Source organism: Meles meles, chromosome 9 (assembly GCF_922984935.1).
Source record: "Meles meles chromosome 9, mMelMel3.1 paternal haplotype, whole genome shotgun sequence".
Lineage (NCBI taxonomy): Eukaryota > Metazoa > Chordata > Mammalia > Carnivora > Mustelidae > Meles > Meles meles.
The window spans coordinates 74556206-74575088 of NC_060074.1; the positions used below are offsets into that span (position 1 = coordinate 74556206).

At 41.2% G+C, this 18883-nt stretch overlaps 1 protein-coding gene and 1 pseudogene across 7 annotated transcripts in view; one reads left to right on the forward strand and one right to left on the reverse strand.

Moving 5' to 3' along the window:
* The window catches only part of OSBPL6 (oxysterol binding protein like 6), a 210804-nt gene extending 192782 nt beyond the window's left edge, over positions 1-18022 (forward strand). For 6 of the 7 annotated variants that reach the window (XM_046019015.1, XM_046019016.1, XM_046019020.1 and 3 more), the window contains 10 exons: positions 4220-4307; positions 4999-5252; positions 6012-6149; positions 6486-6549; positions 8353-8431; positions 10108-10252; positions 12335-12479; positions 13902-14028; positions 15508-15630; positions 17333-18022. In XM_046019015.1, coding sequence (XP_045874971.1) covers positions 4220-4307; positions 4999-5252; positions 6012-6149; positions 6486-6549; positions 8353-8431; positions 10108-10252; positions 12335-12479; positions 13902-14028; positions 15508-15630; positions 17333-17441 — 1272 coding nt within the window. In that variant the 3' untranslated portion in view covers positions 17442-18022. Of the gene's footprint in view, positions 1-4219; positions 4308-4998; positions 5253-6011; positions 6150-6485; positions 6550-8352; positions 8432-10107; positions 10253-12334; positions 12480-13901; positions 14029-15507; positions 15635-17332 lie in introns of all 7 variants that reach the window. The other variant, XM_046019019.1, reaches the window with a different exon arrangement.
* LOC123951215 lies at positions 9396-9506 on the reverse strand (annotated as a pseudogene).
* Positions 18023-18883: the final 861 nt, after the last annotated feature.

The window sequence follows — 18883 nt, forward strand, 5'->3', positions numbered from 1 at the left end:
CCCAGTTTCCCTATTTTTAAGTTCTTGGTGGCACGCTGTCTGGGGGCCAAGTGCCACTTGTACCAGACACTGATGATACTGAAATGAAAAGGGCGTGACGTGGGTTATTCCTCAAGTCCAGGCAGCATGTTGGTACCAGCTCTGGCGGAGGAGTGATCCTTGCAGCAGAGGGAAGGACAGGGGGTGCGAGGAGATGATGTGTTCACCTGGAGGTATTGTGAGCTGACCAGACCTCTCAGCGGAGTTATCTAGCCAGTATTTGGGTATTCAGATCTAAAGCTCAAAGAGAGAACAGGTCTGAAGAGAGAGCAAGCGTCAGCTCAGGTCCCACATAACGAGCCACCTGGGAGACATTGCCCCCTGGGAGCCCCACAGAACCTCTCATTCAGCATGTCCCAAAATGGATTATCACCAAAGCACCTACCCATACACACACCCCCAGGTGGGGAGACGCCTACCCATGCTTCTCGCATTGCACGTCCGACTGCTCCTTGCCCAGGCGTTTACATCAAATGCCTGTTGGCCTTCCCTGCGCCTGCCTCACTAGGACCCGCCACCCACACTGATTCACTCATTAAGTTCTGTAATGACTCACCTAAAAACTACGAAATCCAGACATCATCCTCCAGCTTCCCCAGCACTATTCCACGTCAGTCCTCCATCATCTGCCCCCCGGATTACCTGACCAGTTCCCATTACTGGTTTCCCTGCCTCCCTTCCTGCCCCTCTAATCCATTTTCCACTGGCCAGCCAGATTCATCTTTCTGAAGTGCAAATCTGATCATGTTTCCCCAGGGTCCTTAAGATAACTATCTTAGCTATCATATCATACAAAGGCCCTTATAATCTGATCTCTGCTCCCAGGTGCAGCCTCCTGCAATTTCTGTTCTTCTGGATCCTTCCAGAGGCCAAATGTTTGCTAACTGAATGAAGGAATGCTTATAGCACTTTAACACATGGTTAATCTGAGAAACATCTGGGCTATCTTATATTAACGTTTTCCACAAGTGAGAGAAAAATCCTCTTTACGTGATATCTACCCATGCCCTTCTCTTAATGAATATTCTGCTTCCTTTAAAAAAATGCTGATTTTGCTTCCAGAATGGTCTATTTCCTTTCCTCTGCTATTAACTTGTTTCCACAAGGCTGCATGCCTGGTTGCATTTAGGAAAAAAACAGAAAAAAATTCCCTGAACTCTTTTGAATGCCTAAGCTCTTCAGGAGAAATATTTGTTCCCAGGACTTCTTCTTTTTTTTTTTTTTTTTTAAAGATTTTATTTTTTATTTATTTATTTGACAGAGAGAGAGAGATCACAAGTAGACAGAGAGGCAGGCAGAGAGAGAGAGAGAGAGAGAGGGAAGCAGGCTCCATGCTGAGCAGAGAGCCCGATGTGGGACTCGATCCCAGGACCCTGAGATCATGACCTGAGCCGAAGGCAGCGGCTTAACCCACTGAGCCACCCAGGCGGCCCTGTTCCCAGGACTTCTTGATGGGGGCAGGGCGGGGGTTGGAGAATGAATATATATTAACTGTTTTATTATAATACTACAGAGCTTTAACTTTATATACAGGATAATGTGCATGGACCACAGCTAGACAGCCAAGCCTTAGCTGTTGCTCACACATATGGGAATATAGATCTTACTCAGGGCCCACTGTCATTGGGGAATTGTTTTACATTCTGCATGATCCATTCTAGAAGGAAATGGGTATTGGACAATTTTTATCATATAGTACATTTTAATCATATATTATAATACATATATCAGATATTTCTGATAGATTAGAAATTCAAGAAGAATAGGCTATTTATAGCTTTTTGTAGGATAAACATGAATGCTTTCTTAATAAATGTTAAAACCAGTGCACAGGCATGCAACACGAATTTTATTTGAACAGGCATTTGTTTCCTCTAACATAATTGGGTATGATTAGCTTTTTTAAGAGAAATCAAGCAGAAGAGTTTGATTTACTTTTTTTTTTTTTCCCCTATCAAGTTTAAGAAGGTGGCTTTCTTGTGCCTGATGATTTCACCATTGGCTCTTTTGTAGTCAATAGGAACTGGAAACCAGTTGCAGGGGGGAAACATGAATCAGAAAAAGACTTGATTCTCAATTTGCCATCTTTATAGACTTGCTCAGGCTGCAAAGCAAAACTTCCATTATTTATTCATGTATGCAATAACTCCATCACTATTCTCCCTAAATATAGGAATTCTTCTCAACTTTAACTTTCAAAACATCAACAATAAATCCAGAAACCTTAAAGGCAAGGACTGATTGTTTTTTATTACCTACAAACTTAAAACTGTTACATGGCAAAAAGAAAAAAAAGAGGCATAAACCGCCGTAAAAAATAAATTGTAGACGAGCCAAATGCAACCTAAATGATGAACTGAAAAATGTGTGGAAGAAAACAAATTTATCTAAGATGAAATGCAAACTTTTAAAGAGATCTCTTACGTATGTTAGGTAAACAGATACTGAAGAAGGATTGATAATACATGGTGTTTAAGTGGCTGGAGAGATGGATGTTCTCACATGCTGCTGGTGAGAACAAATTACTATACTCTTTGAGGACAACAATTTAGCAACCTGGGCCTATAGCCTAAATGTAGCCCATTTGATCCAGCCATTTCACTTCTAGGAATAAATATTAATGAGATTTAATGAGATTGCCAGACAGATTCACAGAAATATATTTACAAGGATGTGCATCCCAGTATTATCAATAATTATAAAAAGTTGGAAACCATTTAAATGCTGGCTAAATGCCTTGTGTTGTACCTGTATAATGAATTATGTTGCCGTTCCAAATGAAGGTGAGAGCTGTGTTTATGATCATGGAAATATATTGAGAACACTATAAAACACTATATGACCCCCTCGTTCAGTATCTAAAGATAGATAGACCAGTATGTTTGCATAGGCATTTTGACTTTGGGGGTAACAGCCACCAAATGTTAGAAGTGGTTTCCATTAGATGATAGAATTATGGTTAATTAAAATAAATAAAATGGGAAGAAAAAAAAAGAATTATGGTTAATTTTTCTCTAATCTGTTTACCCTCATATAATTTCTAATTTTTTAACAGTAAAAATGTTTTATTATATGTACAGGGGAAAATGTAACATTATTTCCACTTTGAAGAAAGTAAATAAGTGTCAGCAGCTTTCTTGCCTAGAGTAGAGAGGTTGGTCTCCATTTCTCTGAGTGGCTCTATGTGCTCTGTTTTCTTATCTATTTCTAACTCCCCTTAGTACATAGGTTACCCCTTAATTTCATTCTCATGCAAATTTTGCTCTCATTTTCATTCCATGTTGTTCTCCTGGAGAGAGTAGCTTCATTCTTGATTTTCCTCATCCCTGGATCTTCCTCCCTCACCCCCAAATAATCTGCCAAATTTTGTCCATTATCTTCAAATGTGGCTCTCAAAGCAGCTTTGCTTCCCGACCCTCGTCATGGCCATCTTAACCTGTCAGTATTCCCTACCCACATCCATGTAGTAGCCTATCATCTGAGCTCCTGAGGAAAAGCTGCCAGGCATCTTCCTGAAAACTAAATATGGTAATAATAAAAAATAAATAAATAAAATTTAAAAATAAAAAGAGGAATTGTGTTTGAAAAAAAAATGACTGTCATCCCCTTGCATGTAATAACTGGTGGCATTATATGGGAGCCCGTTATGTTGACATGAAAAGACCTTCACAGTCAGACCCTCTTCCTGGTCACTCCACCCTCTGTCACAGCTACTCAACGTCTGAGCCTTCCTGGAATGGAACGTTCCTCTCATGTTTCTCCACACCTTTGTACACTCTCCTTTCTTCCTGTGCTTCTTTTCCTTCTAAAAACCTCTCCAACACCCAGTGCCAATTTTATTTCCTCTGGGCAGCCCCTCCAGATTCCCTAGCGGGAGTATAAGGCCTCCTTTTTTGTACATTGTTGCTGATATATTTCTGATTACTGGCCTCCTCCAGCCCCCCACCACAACTAAGGCAGGGCACTACTCAGAGACGAAGGCTGCTTTCAAGCCATGCTACGTTCTGGCTCATGGCCCACTCTCTCCCTCAAGTGTTCCTTGTACATATGCCAAGTACCTTTCCCCTGCGACCTGTGTTTTTGCTTATTTGGGCAACATTTTGCTTTCAATCATTTGATTTTCTAACTTTTCAAGACTGAACAAGGGTTTTGATCCTTTCTGTATTCTTCCCTTTTTCAGGCTTCAGATGATGAGTCTTACATCAGTGATGTGAGCGATAATATATCCGAAGACAATACCAGTGTTGCAGACAACATTTCTCGGCAAAGTATGTATCCTTTCAGCTCCCGGGTTGTTCTGTCTTCTTTCCAAGTTAGAACGCTAGTGATTCAGCGAACAACCTTTTTCTCCCTCACTGATTGTTCCCTTTGCAGCGAGCTGATCATTCAATACATTTTATATTTATATAATCTGTTAAGGTAAATGGTTGAAAAATCCATTAGGTAGAAGCTTAAATGAAAAGCTTTTACTTCTTGCCAAAACCAAAAGTTTGAGTCTTTCTTATTAAAGATATTTAATTCTTTAAAATTTGACTTTTCTGAGGGTTTTGGGTAGAGGGGGTTGGGTGAGCCTGGTGGTGGGCATTAAGGAGGGCACGGATTTTATGGAGCACTGGGTGTAGTGCATAAACAATAAACCTTGAAACACTGAAAAAAAAAAGATTAAATTTAAAAAACTGCTAATAGTAAATAAATTACGAAAAAAAATTTGGCTTTCCTGGAATAATATTTGAGCATATGTAGCACCTTGTTAAAAAAAAATTGTACATTGATGTTTTGTGCATTTATTAGCAACTCTGTGTTGAAATAATTTCATTCACTCTTGAGAGAGTCTAGTGGAGGCTTAAGAAATGTATCACACTCGGAAGTGTTTGAAAGAGTTATTTCCTTCCCAGATGCTATGAAATCAAAAAAGCAAACTATCTTTTATCATTCTTCTTGTCTTTCTATCTCTTCCAGTCTTGAATGGGGAGCTTACAGGAGGAGCCTTCCGAAACGGACGTCGAACATGCCTGCCAGCTCCCTGTCCTGACACCAGTAACATTAACCTGTGGAATATCTTGAGGAACAACATTGGTAAAGACTTGTCCAAAGTCTCGATGCCTGTGGAGCTAAATGAGCCACTCAACACCCTGCAGCATCTCTGTGAGGAAATCGAATACAGTGAGCTTCTGGACAAGGCTTCCGAAACAGACGACCCCTACGAGCGCATGGTAATACATAACACAGCAGTGCCTCTCGGGGAGCTGTCAACCCTAGGCGTGGACTAAGGCAGAATTCGTTACAATGGCATATTTGGTTTCTGCATAACATTTTCACTGCATAGGTAAAGGAGGAGACAGTTCCTTTGCACAAACTGGGCAGGGCCCGAATGTTCCAGATACTTCTACAGAGGATGTATGCTTTGTGACTTATCTTTGGTCACGAGTGTTTCCGAAGTTAGGATGTAAAAGTATCACACTCCTTCCAGGGTTAAGGCAAGCAAGGCCTAGCCTTGCTCTAGCAGCCTCTCCTGGAGGCCAGGAAAGCCCATGTGTTCAAGAACTTGGGTCAGAGAAAGGAACCTCCTGTTTGTGCTTTGCCGTGGCCTCTGCTGCACCCGACTGTGGAAGGCTTGACTGCCCTTCAGAAAGCACCAGAAGTCACAGGCCTTCGGCCCATGGTGCTAAGTTGTGCGAAGGACAGAACCTATAAACTAGGTTTCAGAACCTCTGAACGCTGTGATACTCAGGAAGCTGGTGACAGCTGAATGAAGAATAAGTGGCCTCAGATGCAAGGACTTTCACATCCTCTTCATTCATTTTTTTTTTTACCCATGAGTTTATGAAGAGTCTGTGCAGATAATGGAAAATGCAGATGCCATCAAATCAGCACCCACGGACAAGGGTGTGTAAAATCTAGAGGAATAAGGGACAAACAGACCTGGAAGTAGTCTCTCCTATATTATTTTCCTTTCTTAAATGTTTTAACAGGTTCTTATTGCTGCATTTGCAGTTTCAGGATATTGCTCCACCTATTTCAGAGCAGGAAGTAAGCCATTCAACCCTGTCCTTGGGGAGACTTACGAATGCATTCGAGAGGACAAGGGATTCCGATTTTTCTCAGAACAGGTAAGTCCCATTGGACTCAGTGAGGTTTCTATGCAGAAACTGTAGGAGGACCGGTTGATGATGAAACAGCCTTTTGATCAACCACAGTTTGAAGTGAGCTATGATATCAGTTAACAGAAAACTCTGTCCATGTATATAAGTTCTCTGGGTTTAAGCATCAAGTCTTAAAGTGAAAGTGAAAGTAATTTACTTACACGTACTGAGAATAATTCAATAATAGAGATGGATGTTGATTGTTTTTATTTGGGGGTGGCCAATATATGTTGGGAAAAAATGATCATTTATGGAAGTTTTAACACTGATGTCATTGTCCTCTCTTTTGTTTTTAATTACCAGGTTAGCCATCATCCACCCATTTCTGCCTGTCACTGTGAATCCAAGAATTTTGTGTTTTGGCAAGGTTTGTATTTCAATTATAACTTCAAGATCCACTCAGCAAGCCTTTGAAACAGTTTTTAGTTTCTGAAAGGTACATTATGCTCAGGTTAGATTTCTACCTTTGGGACTCAGAGAATGTTAGTAATTAGTATGGAATTCAGTTTGAGAAATTAGATTTCTTGGTTGAAATATGAAACTGTGTCATCTAGGAGATGAGATTGTATACCTAGAAAACAAAGCCCTAGGGGCAGTAGAGCTCAGTGCCGACTGCCAACTCATGGCTATCACTCAATCTCATTATGCCTCATTGTCTGCATCTGTAACATAGAGGTTCTGTCTGCTGCCTCCTTGCTTCTTGAGGGTGTGCAAGGAGAGCTTCATCATGAAAGAAGATTCTGTGGCTCATTATCTGTGGTCATGACCTATTTAGATAGGTAAACATTATGCTGATTTGTGGTCTTTAACTCACCAAGGTTCAGGGATTTGGATTGAAGTCTCTACTTGTACAGTGCCCATTGTTTAGTCAGAATGTTAAAAATTCACCTAAAATTGCAAGTTTCCAAATCCATTTAGAAAGAAAAATATATACAGATGAGCCTTGAACAAAACTAGGGTTAGGGGGCTGCCCCACACAGTCTGAAATTCATGTGCTACTTTTGACTCCCCAAAAACTTAACTAGTGATAGCTTACCATTGACTGGAAACCTTACCCATAAAGTATAAATGGTCAGGAACATGTGTTTTATATGTTATATGTATTATATACTATGTTCTTACAGTAAAGTAAGCTAGAAGAAAGAAAGTGTTATTAAGAAAATCATAAGGAAGAGAAAATACATTTATAGTACTGTACTGTGTTTATCAAAAAAATATCTGCCAGTGAGTGGACCCACACAGTTCAAATGCATGTGGCTCAATGGTCAACTGTATATGTACGTTTAACCATTAAGTGTAACTTGTTCTTTTGTGTTTGGAAGGGTGGTTCATTGCTCACAGAAAGTCTCTTTTCATCTGCCCTTTCTCAACCTAAAACACACAATATGATAGAGCACTGTAACTGTATTTCATTGCAAAATACAATAATACATCATTTCTTGGTCATAACAAAGAGTCATAAATTTTGTGGAGACAACACTAAGCTCCCTTACTTAGTTCATCAAAATAGAGCCAAGTGGTTATTACAAATGCGCAGGCAAACCTGAGTGCCCCCAAATAAAACATAAAGCCATCATGTGAGATAAACCACGGAGCCCTGGGCCATATCTTAACAACCAGTGTAGGAACACATTCACTAATTTCACTTTCTCATAAATTTTGCTTACCTTTCCATATTTAGAGATTTTGTTTTTTCCTGTTTTCCCAAATCCTATAACTTTTCAAATCAATGTGTATATAAATCAGTGGTATTGCCATACTGCAATTATTTTTACTACACGTCTTATTTTTAACATATATGTTAACTATTTCCGCCATTTAGTTAAAACAGCATTTATGTAGACATTAAAGCACGGTAGAGTCTGTGTATATGCGTGTATGTGAATTCCCATGCAGACATACTGTTCTGAGCTTTTCCCAGTTTTATTCGTTGAAACAAATACAGAACATGTGTTCCGGAGAAAAAAACAGTAGATTTTTTTGGTTCATAGTTAATTTTTCACCTTGGGCCATCCCCAGGTACATGAACTGTTAAATCAACAATATAGAATCAGTTGTTGATTGTGAAAGTTCTTTGTGAAATATACAGTGTAATACAGATGTTGGTTTTTATAGACTGAATGATTAGATCTGGAATATCTGTTTCTTCTCCTCTGCCTGTGTTGTTTAGATATCAGATGGAAAAACAAGTTCTGGGGGAAGTCCATGGAAATCCTGCCTGTTGGAACACTGAATGTCATGCTTCCAAAGTAGGTTGCTTTCATCTTCCTTTTGGTGTCTTACATGCTTTTCTAAGTCAGAAATGGGTCTTTGAAACTCTAGAAGGTGCCAGTGATCCATTTACATGTATGCCTAAAGCTTCTGTTAACTTCTCCAAAGTTTGGAGAATGGACCCCCACGAAAACAAATGAGTACTTGATATATGTATCAAAGCTCCCTGCTTTTCTCTTTATATTCTCTGTTCATCAAGTCAAAGCCAGCTACCTTACCTTCCCCAGATACCTTGTTAGTTTGCATTTTATAGGAAGTTTCTCTTTTTAGAACTTTTTTTCTATACAATATATATTTTCACTTTTTAATTCATCTTAGATCCAGGAACTATTTTTAATGTGTAAGTTAGTTTATTATTAAAGAAGAGTGATGGAATCCTTTCATGGTATTTTTCTAAAGGATGTAGCCTGTGAATTTTTAAAATTAATTGAAGTTTTCATTGAAGTCAAAGGTTTGGTTGTTTTTGTTTCTTTCTTCAGTTGGTTGATGTTGTTTGGTTTTTCTTTTTGTTTATTCAGTGACAGAATTTGCTGGTGGATTGAATATGAAGGAAGGTAGGGGGAGAGAGGAACCCCAGGACCACAAAATAGACTTTAAATATTTGCAAACTCATGAGAAGAGAGTTTTCCCAGCTGCATAGTGAGACTGCATCATACCAATTCATAAATTTTTTTTAGAAACTTAGAAGGGCGTTATCTTATTTTGAAATAACATTTTATTTGAAAATACAGATCGTGTGCAAACTTCAAGGTAATCTGAAGCTATGTCACCTCATTCCTTGGCAGAAACTCTATAACCTTCTGTAACCCAGAATTTGCATTAGACATGTGCTGTCTATGATCACCAGTCTTTTCTCGAAGAATTATTCACATCTTTGGTCTTAATTCTGAGTATGAAACAATGTCTGTCCTCAGGGTAATCTTTCTTAAAGATACATCCTATCATGCCTATCTGCTCCCTCAAATCCTTCCACGATGGCCCATTGAATCCAATTAGCAATAATCGCGCCTCGGATAAACCTCATTGGCTACGATACTGCCACTGCGCAAAGCTGGCCCATTGAATCCAGACTCATCGGTGCATTGTTAACGGCCTTCCCTGCTCTGCCTTGTCACCTTCCCAGACTTGCCACCCTCACACCCGCTCACGTATGCCACTGGCAGGCCCCCAGATACATCATGGTACTCTGGCCTCTATGGCCTTGTTAGTGCCTTTCACTGGCCTACAGTGCCCTCCTACCTATCCTCCAAGCTTAGACGGATTCCAGCCTTCTCCAGGAAGTCTTCCTTGATACTCACCCCACGTTCCAGGCAGATCTAAGGACTCCCCTTCTGTGTTCTCATGACACTTCCTCATCACATTTTATTATAAGTACATTTTGACACATCTGTCTACTCCTCCCATACTGTTGGCTCCAAGAGAGCAAGAGACGGGTCCTATTCAACTTAGTAGCTTTAGCACCTGGACTATAGAAAGCACTGAAGTTTTCCTTAAAGGAATGAGTCCTATTACAAATGTCCTTGACTACATAGAAACTTTCAACAGAGAAATTAGAGGAAAAGGAAGCTTTGGCCAAAGATATTCTCGGTTGTAGAAACAGTACTATATATTTGTGACCTTCATTGTTTTTAATCAACATTGTATTCTTCACTAGGTATGGAGATTGCTATGTATGGAATAAAGTCACCACGTGCATACACAACATTCTCAGTGGGAGGAGGTGGATAGAGCATTATGGAGAAGTAACCATTAGAAATACCAAAAGCAGCGTTTGCATTTGCAAACTCACATTTGTCAAGGTAAATGGTAATCTTCCAATAGTAAAGAAGAAAAGAGTATAAAACGCTTTGTAGAGGAGAAATATAAGTTACCTTAAACAATAGCAAGTGAGACTGCCCCATATCATTGATCCTTAAGGACATGTTAGATAAAAGAAAGCAGGGGCACCTGAGTGGCTCAATGGGTTAAGCCGCTGCCTTCCGCTCAGGTCATGATCTCAGGGTCCTGGGATCGAGTCCCGCATCGGGCTCTCTGCTCAGCAGGGAGCCTGCTTCCCTCTCTCTCTCTCTCTGCCTGCCTCTCTGACTACTTGTGATCTCTCTCTGTCAAATAAATAAATAAATAAATATTTAAAAAAAAAAAAAAAGGAAAGAAAGCAGAACCAACTGGCCAACTGGTGGAGTTACTCAAGGCATGCAGACTTCCAAGCTTGTGGAGGTCAAAAAAGGCACCATCTCAAAACAGAAGAACTATTCTTCTTTCTAAAGAATTTTCTTTTTAAGCAGCCAGTCAGTATTCATTAAGTAAAATTCCAGAAAACACTTCTTGCCTGTAGCAAGTCTTCTGGTTTCTATTTCTGTTCCTGCTTGATTGCAACAGAGTCAAGTGATCTTATTTTAGGGAGCTAATTATAATGCATTTGTCATTTTCTGAGGGTGCATGTGAATAACTTCCAGTCACTATAAGCTTATCCAACTCTGCCACTATGATGATCCAAGAAAAAACTTCACCTTGATTAACAGGAAAAGATTCCTGAGGTAGAATGCCTACACAACAGCATTTTCCGCAGTCACTCTGGTCTCAAGTGGAACACACGGTCTCGCCCTCATGGATAGGTGTGTTCCCGAATTCGTGGTACAGAAACTCTACCAGCCCTTTTAATCTATTCTAATCTGATCTTGTTCTACCGTGACAAAAACAAGTAACATATTGAAGTCTTAAAATGTTGTCTTCTTAGTGAAATCCTTTGAAACCATACTGGAAGGTCATGTTAGTTTTAATTGAAGATCTTTATTTTTACTCAAGATGTTTCCTCCATTTTCCTTTTTTTCTCCTTTTGGACTCATTAGGTGGCTCAGAACTGAAAGGACAGGATCATTACTTGCTCTGATTGAGTGATGACAGTCAATGTGTGCATTTAGTTTTGCAGACCACGAGAAGCTTCTCAATTTAGTCCTGTCCCTAATATTTGCAAAGCTCAGGGCCAAGTACAGATGAAGGCCCCATTTCATATGTGTAAAGATTTAAAATTTGTAAATTAAAATTGTAGACCAGACCTACAGTCTCTCACATAACTGATGTTCTGTTCTTTCACCTTGACAAATACACCTTTTATAACAAAGTCCACGAGGCTAGGTTGGGCACTTTAGAACTCTGGGCTGGAAACCTGGCAGCGCAGGAGAGCCAGCCCTGACGCATGGCCTTCCCACTCTCTCCCGGCCTGTGGCGGCCTCTGTTGTGCTCCACAGGGGGCCTCACCCACCCAATTGAAGGCAGTCCAGCTCCACATCCAAGCTTTATCTAAGCTCAAACGGCCACCCTTGGCTGCCCCTCAGGCCTCATTCACACCCTGGTGGTAGACGGTCTTGCCTTTAGATGGAGGAATCCAAAGAAAAGGCCAGTGTGGGCTGTGGAAGAAGCTTAGAGTGGTTGGAAGAAGAATTCTGGGGCCTAATTGAGAAGGAGGCCATGGGATCCAGATGGATGAATGCCCAGACTTCTTATCTCCTAGGAAGAAGCATGGCCAGAAGAGGGCCAGAGCAGGGTTTTCCTCATGGAATTTAGCTGTTTATAAACTCTGTAAAAATTACTTCCCAAGTGACTTGTACAGCGTGGCCCGTTAAAACTCATTAACATCCATGAACAAAGGGAAAATTTGAGATAGGGGCATCTATGGAGGAAATGACCAACCAGTAAATTAATACTAGGTTATTAGGAGAGAAGCTGAGCCTTCTCTGCCCTAGCATAGAGTAGAAATGATCCCTTTCTGGAAGTGGTTTGAATGAGCGACTTCAAAGTTAAGATTGTTTTCCATATGGAAATTACAGGGATTGGTGTTTTGAAAGAGGTTGGATGTTTTCATTGGGGTTTGGGTTTTCCAGGTGAATTATTGGAATTCTAATGTGAATGAGGTCCAGGGGGTCGTGATGGATCAGGAGGGGAAGGTGGTACACCGGCTTTTTGGGAAGTGGCATGAAGGGCTCTACTGCGGCGTGGCCCCGTCTGCAAAGTGCATCTGGAGACCAGGTGAGATGGGCGGGTGTGTCTTGTGTCGGGAGGGCACCTTGAATGACGGAAGGAAGGGAATGTCACATCTTGGGCAGTTCAACATAGTCTTCTTTCATTGTGAGATTAAAATCATAGATGCTTAAGGTAATCATATATTTTACACTTAACATTCAAATTAGGTAAATCCCAACTTTTGATAATCAGGAATTGTGAAATTGAGGCCAGATCGGACATGTGGTCAGAGACGAGGCTTCATGTAAAGCAATTCTAAATGTAATGCCTACATTCAAAAGCGAGGTTTGTTTATTAAAGAGTTTACACAATTGAACTATTCAAACTTAAATCCTTACTCATTTATTCTCTGTTCTAATAAAACAAGGGGAAAGCCTACAAACATCTCTAATCCACAGAGTCAATAACTTAACCAGAATAAGTGATCATCTCACTTGGGCAGCAAAAAACAACAAAAAAAAGCAATATGTTGACATTTAATAAAAGATATCGAGAGTTCTGGTAATACACTAGCAAAAATTGAATATCAAGGGTAAATACAACAAGTGTCCGCATGATATTTATTTTCATTGCAATTTTTTCAGTTAAGTCCTAACTTTAAAATTAGTTGGTTTTCTAAGAGACCTTAACAAGTATTTCAATTTCCTGCTGGTGGGGTGTTAGTTCATTCAGCAGCTATTTCTTGAGTAGTGACTATGCATCAAGCTTTACTCTGAGAGCTTGGAATATACCAACGAGCAAAGTATACAGAGATCCTCCTTTGAGTTTCGTTAAAGAGTGCCAATACATATTAATTTAGATCTGCATTTTTTCTGTTTCTAAAAGGAAGTAAACTGTGTTTCTGGTGAAATCTTAATGTTCCTAGTTCATCACCCTGGGATTTAGTTACCCAGTTGAACACTGGAGAGAAAAATGGTGGCATTGTTTACCCAGTAAAGAGTATCTATGTACAAAGTTTTATTTTAAAGGCTGGATTTTAGGGGTGCCTGGGTGACTCGGTTGGGCAACTGCCTTCGGCTCGGGTCATGATCTTGGAGTCCTGGGATCGAGTCCCACATCAGGCTCCCTGCCTGGCAGGGTGTCTGCTTCTCCCTTTGACCAACCCCCTTCTCATGCTCTATCTCTCTCTCTCTTATTCTCTCTCTCTCTCAAATAAATAAATAAAATCTTTAAAAAATAAAAAAAAATTTTTAAATAAAGGCTGGATTTTATTAAATATATGAATCTACCAGTTCTGATAACTAATGCCAAGTTTCCTATCTAGGAAAACACAACCAATTTAATTTGCTTAAGGAAAATCTTAATCTGATTTTTAGGACTACAAATTTAATTATTCATGTGGATATTAATTAAGCGCCTGGGTTAAGTCAGCTTCTGCAGGCTTCCTTAAACCTCTGTGCCACTCACGGTGGTTTATTGGCATTTCAGGTTCCATGCCAACCAACTATGAGCTCTACTATGGTTTCACGAGGTTTGCTATCGAGCTCAATGAGCTAGATCCTGTCCTGAAAGATCTCCTTCCACCAACAGACGCCCGGTTCCGACCAGATCAGAGGTGAGTAGGACAACCATGTTTGAAACGGACACTAGATCACAGTGTGGCGCTCTGGATGCCATCGAAGCTTATTTTCCCCACCCTCATTTATGTATTCATGGAATCATTCATGAATGCCCTCATTCCCTTAGTCACTCCGCACTATCTGAGCCTTCCACCCTAGCTAAGACGGTATTCGAGGGTGATCGTGACCGAGGCTTAGCTCAACAAAGTTTCCCACAGAAGATAACACAGTTCTTAATGAAAGGTTCCTGCTGCCCCGCCCCAGATTCACCAGCAGTGTGCAAATTCATGAATTTGCTCCACTAACCCCTCCCCCAGGGTTTTCACCTCTGTACTTCTACTACTCTGTCACGTGGACTGTCTTTTAACCTGAAAAAGAAGATGTTGAGTTACAGGAGCATCTAGAAGTGCTCCAAGTCAAAGTCTGGAGTTTGTCCAGCGTGCTTTTGATCCCACAGGATGTGAGATGTACTCAAAATGCAGTCCTTTAATACCTTCTGATTCTTAGTTTTTATTAAATAGTTCTATGTGCATGTTGTCCATTCCCACAGAGTTCATTGTACCTTTTCCAGAAATTCTGTATGTCACACAAATTCCGCCCAAGATAATTTCCTGTTTCCAGTGTATCTGTGGCTTTATGTGTTTTCTGCCAAAATGTTCCAGTGTTGACCGTCTTACTCTTCAGTGATCTTATACCATGCCCCACCCCCCAACCCCTGCCCCCTGCCCCCGGAACGTGAGGTCTCATTGTCTGACATTCCAACATATCAACCAACTTCCTGTAGGCGTCACATTGAATCCCTGTTCTTTGCTCTCAGTTTGAAATTTAAATACAGGTTTTACAAAACACCACTGGGTCTGCCTTTTCTTTATTGATTCCATTCCAATATTCCCTTCCCGAATTTCATTTACGATTCGTTTCCTTTTTGTGGGCTTTTGTAATTTCCCCCAGTGTTAGATTCTCTTTTTGCTGGAGAGAGTAAAACGGGTGACAGAAATTAAAACAGGGAAACTCCTTCCCTCTCAGGCTCTTCTAAAAGTAGGTGGAGAACAGCTAACTACCATCCTCCCTCCTCTGGCCTTGACCAAGTGTGTTTCAGATAATATGAAAAAGGAACCCAACCCTGTCCTTCATATTGTCCAGAGCCTGGGCTCTCCCATTATCCTGAAAATCTCAAGTCAGAGAATCCAAGAGAGCACGGGTGAGTCTCCAAGGCCAAACTAGTCCCCTTCCGCCCCTATGTTTGCACTGCTGTACACAATATTTCAGTTGCCGTACACGGCAAGGATGTGACTGGTAGGCAAGCAGACAGAGGTAGCGTGGCCTGGGGCAGGGACAAGGCAACATTGTCAGAGTATGATCCTTCACCATGTTATAGTCTCAGCAACTAGAAGGTAATTCTATATAAGACGAGATTATTTTTTTTTCTCAGCAGAGAGGATAATATATTAGAGGGATAACTGTGTTCTGCTTAGGTTTTTGGAAGAAGGAAATTTAGAAGCTGCAGCAGCAGAGAAGCAAAGAGTGGAGGAACTCCAGAGATCTCGAAGGCGCTACATGGAAGAAAACAACCTTGAACACATACCAAAATTTTTTAAGTAAGTCAGTTCATGCCCATAACAAGTTCATGTTTTGCAAATGATGGCCACCAGCCATGAGAAACCCCAGGTGAAAAGAGAAAATGAGCCATAGTTTAGTGTACAAGCAGCTTAAAATTAAAGATTTTTTTTTTTTTTATTTTTTTATTTATGACAGAGAGAGATCACAGGCAGAGAGGCAGGCAGAGAGAGTGAGAGGGAAGCAGGCCCCCCGCCAAGCAGAGAGCCCGATGTGGGACTCGATCCCAGGACCCTGAGATCATGACCTGAGCCGAAGGCAGTAGCTTAAACCACTGAGCCACCCAGGCGCCCTTAAAATTAAACTGATGAGGGTAACTTTGGTTTTGGTAGTGGAGGTATTGGACTAGATTTTGCACTTGTGAACAGTCTGTAACCATACAAGTCAGTTCTTTTCCACGGCTCTTTTCTTTTCGTGGGCAGCAGGGAGGGTGAGGGCCTTGCCCATGATGCTCTCTGTGCTTCAGCTACAGCATTGAGAATGGTGGAAATTTATTTCCACCCCTCAGCTCAAGGCCACAGTGGGACCCCCACTGCCCACAAGGTCATCCTGGCTTCATTAGTGTTTGATTTTATTTCTGTTGTACGGGGCTTCTGTCGTTCAGATTTGGTCCTTCTGTGGTACCGTCATGGGTGATTATTACAGGGTTATTTGAAGGATTATATATAAATCACACAGATGAAGCTATGTTTTCCCAATCCATCTGTTACCCTCCAGAGCCAGGACTTATCAGCCCAGAATACCTCCTATCCTTTAGAGTTGCCCTCTCATGACTGTCTAGGGGGAGGAATGCAGCCTTGCCCTTTCGATGTTGAAAGTGCACTCTGGTTGTGGACCATGCAGGGGCTCACTGTGGGACTACTGTGGTTGCATACTCTTCCCCGCAGGCGAAGCAGTATTCTTGTGGGTCTGGGGCCTGAAGCTCTTAGTATAGAACTTGTACGTGCTTTTTCTTTCTTTCTTCCTTTCTTTTTTATTTTTATTTACTTATTTATTTATTTTGGAGATTTATTTGAGAGAGGGAGAGCGTATCAGGGAAGGAGCAGAGGGAGAGAGAAAGAGAATCCAGAACAGACGCCACACTGAGCTTGGAGCCCAATGCGGGATTTGATCTCATAACCTGAGATCATGACCTGAGCAGAAATCAAGAGTCAATGACTGTGCCACGTAGGCATTCTGTACCTGATTTTGCCGGGGGGGGGGGGGGGGGCAGTTCACTTTCTAGCCTTGCCTAGAAGTGATTTATTTGTGCCCTTTGTCCCTCTCCCCATGACCCCATCCTATTTCAAACAAATAACACAAACAAAACAGTTTCTTTTTGGTCAAAAATAGTCAAGGCAGGGACACCTGTGTGGCTCAGTCAGTTAAGTGTCTGCCTCAGGTCATGATCCCAGGGTGCTGGGATTGAGCCCAGTGTCCAGCTCCCTGCTCAGCAGGGAGCCTGCTTCTCTCTCTTCCTCTGCCTGCCGCTCCCCTTGCTCATATGCTTTCTATCTCTCTCTCTCTCTCTGACAAATAAATAAATAAAATCTTTTTAAAAAATAGTCATCAATAAGCAGATAGGACACTAACTGGATTACGAAGTACCCCTTTTCCGTACACATCCTATCTACGGGAGCGGGTCCGATGACTAGGCCACCTTGATGTGATTCGTGTCTAATGTTGATTTTTATATTTCCACAGAAAAGTTATTGATGCCAATCAAAGAGAAGCCTGGGTTTCTAATGATACCTACTGGGAGCTGCGGAAGGACCCTGGGTTTAGCAAAGTAGACAGCCCTGTTCTTTGGTAAACGGGGAATATAGAGCTAGCCAACATATCACGCTCTGAATGAATAAATAACTATGCACAATTATGTTTCCTAGAGCTCCGCGTGGTTTCTGGGTCGACTGAAAACCGACCGTTTGCTTTTCTATTCATCTTTATAATGAACTTTCAGAAGTGCATTAGACGAGGCCCCTAACCACTTTTGGATCCTTTCTGTTTTGCTGCAACCATATCCCTTAAAAAACATCCACGCCCTCCTTGAGAAACCGAATAAAAGGAGCAGAATACAAAATCCAAAGTCTGAAGTGTTTGTAAAGAAAACAAACTGTAACTGGTGCTTAAAGCTGATCCAGAGAGCTTAAAGCAACACGACATGTAAATCACGCGTTCCAGCTTTGGGTGGAAGCACCATACCCGCATCATAGAAGCTCCTGGGCCACGGCAGTCGGTCAGCTCAGACTTCCCGAGTGTGTCTGTTGGATGTGGTGTACTTATGCTGACCTTGTCAAAAAAGATGTGATACTCCTCAGACCCTGTCCCATCTGTACGCCATTGTTCATGCCTTAAGAAATGCAAAGATGTACAATAAATCATTTTTTAAATGTGTGCTCATAGGTTAATGTGAGGGACGGCTCTTTGGAATCATGGCGTCATTCACTTTCTGGGATCAGAACAAGTAAGAGACTAACATAAGTGGATTTTCAAAAAGTAAACTACACATGCTTTTCTTTGATATGTTGGTTCCTGTCTCATCTGTCTGAAGGGCAAGAAGGAAAAGGTGTGCTCAGTAGATCTCTGTATTCACATGGCTCGTCCAGTTCTTGTCCTGCGACCGATAATAAACCCTCTTCCACCTAATCTCACAGTGTGCCCTGTTCTTTGGCAATATCTGTGTTTGATTTGAACACTTGGCATCAGTGTTAAAACCGTAGAAGGAAGTAACAGAAAGCCTGTGGGATTTCTGCGTGGGCTTAGGAGTCACTGCAAACGGAGCTATTTTTGAGCGGAACACAACGGAACCTGCGTCTCGTCCTGGGCCCAAACCGTGGGCACTTGCGGAAACCCACTGGGAGCAGAAGCGGGCGTACTGGTAGCTTATTTGCATTGTTTTAATGAGTTCTATGCAAAACCATATTTTATATTCCCATCAAGTGATTCTGTATGATACATAACGACCTATTAGGCATTTGCCTTGCTATTGGCAGAGATAATAAAATAAGCTAAGGAATTTATCCATCCCAACAAAAGCCCGGGGGGGGGGGGGGCAGAAATATGCTTTGCATACTTCAGGATTTGTTTTTTCTTCCAATATACAGAGGCTTTTGTAAGAAACTTGCATTAGTGTTCCTGAGTTTCTGCACGTAGATGACTATATAAATGCCTGTATGTTTAAAAAACAAACAAAACTCTTCTGAGTTTTTCTTAGAGAATTATAAAATTACATATGCTTTATTCTTGGAATCTTAC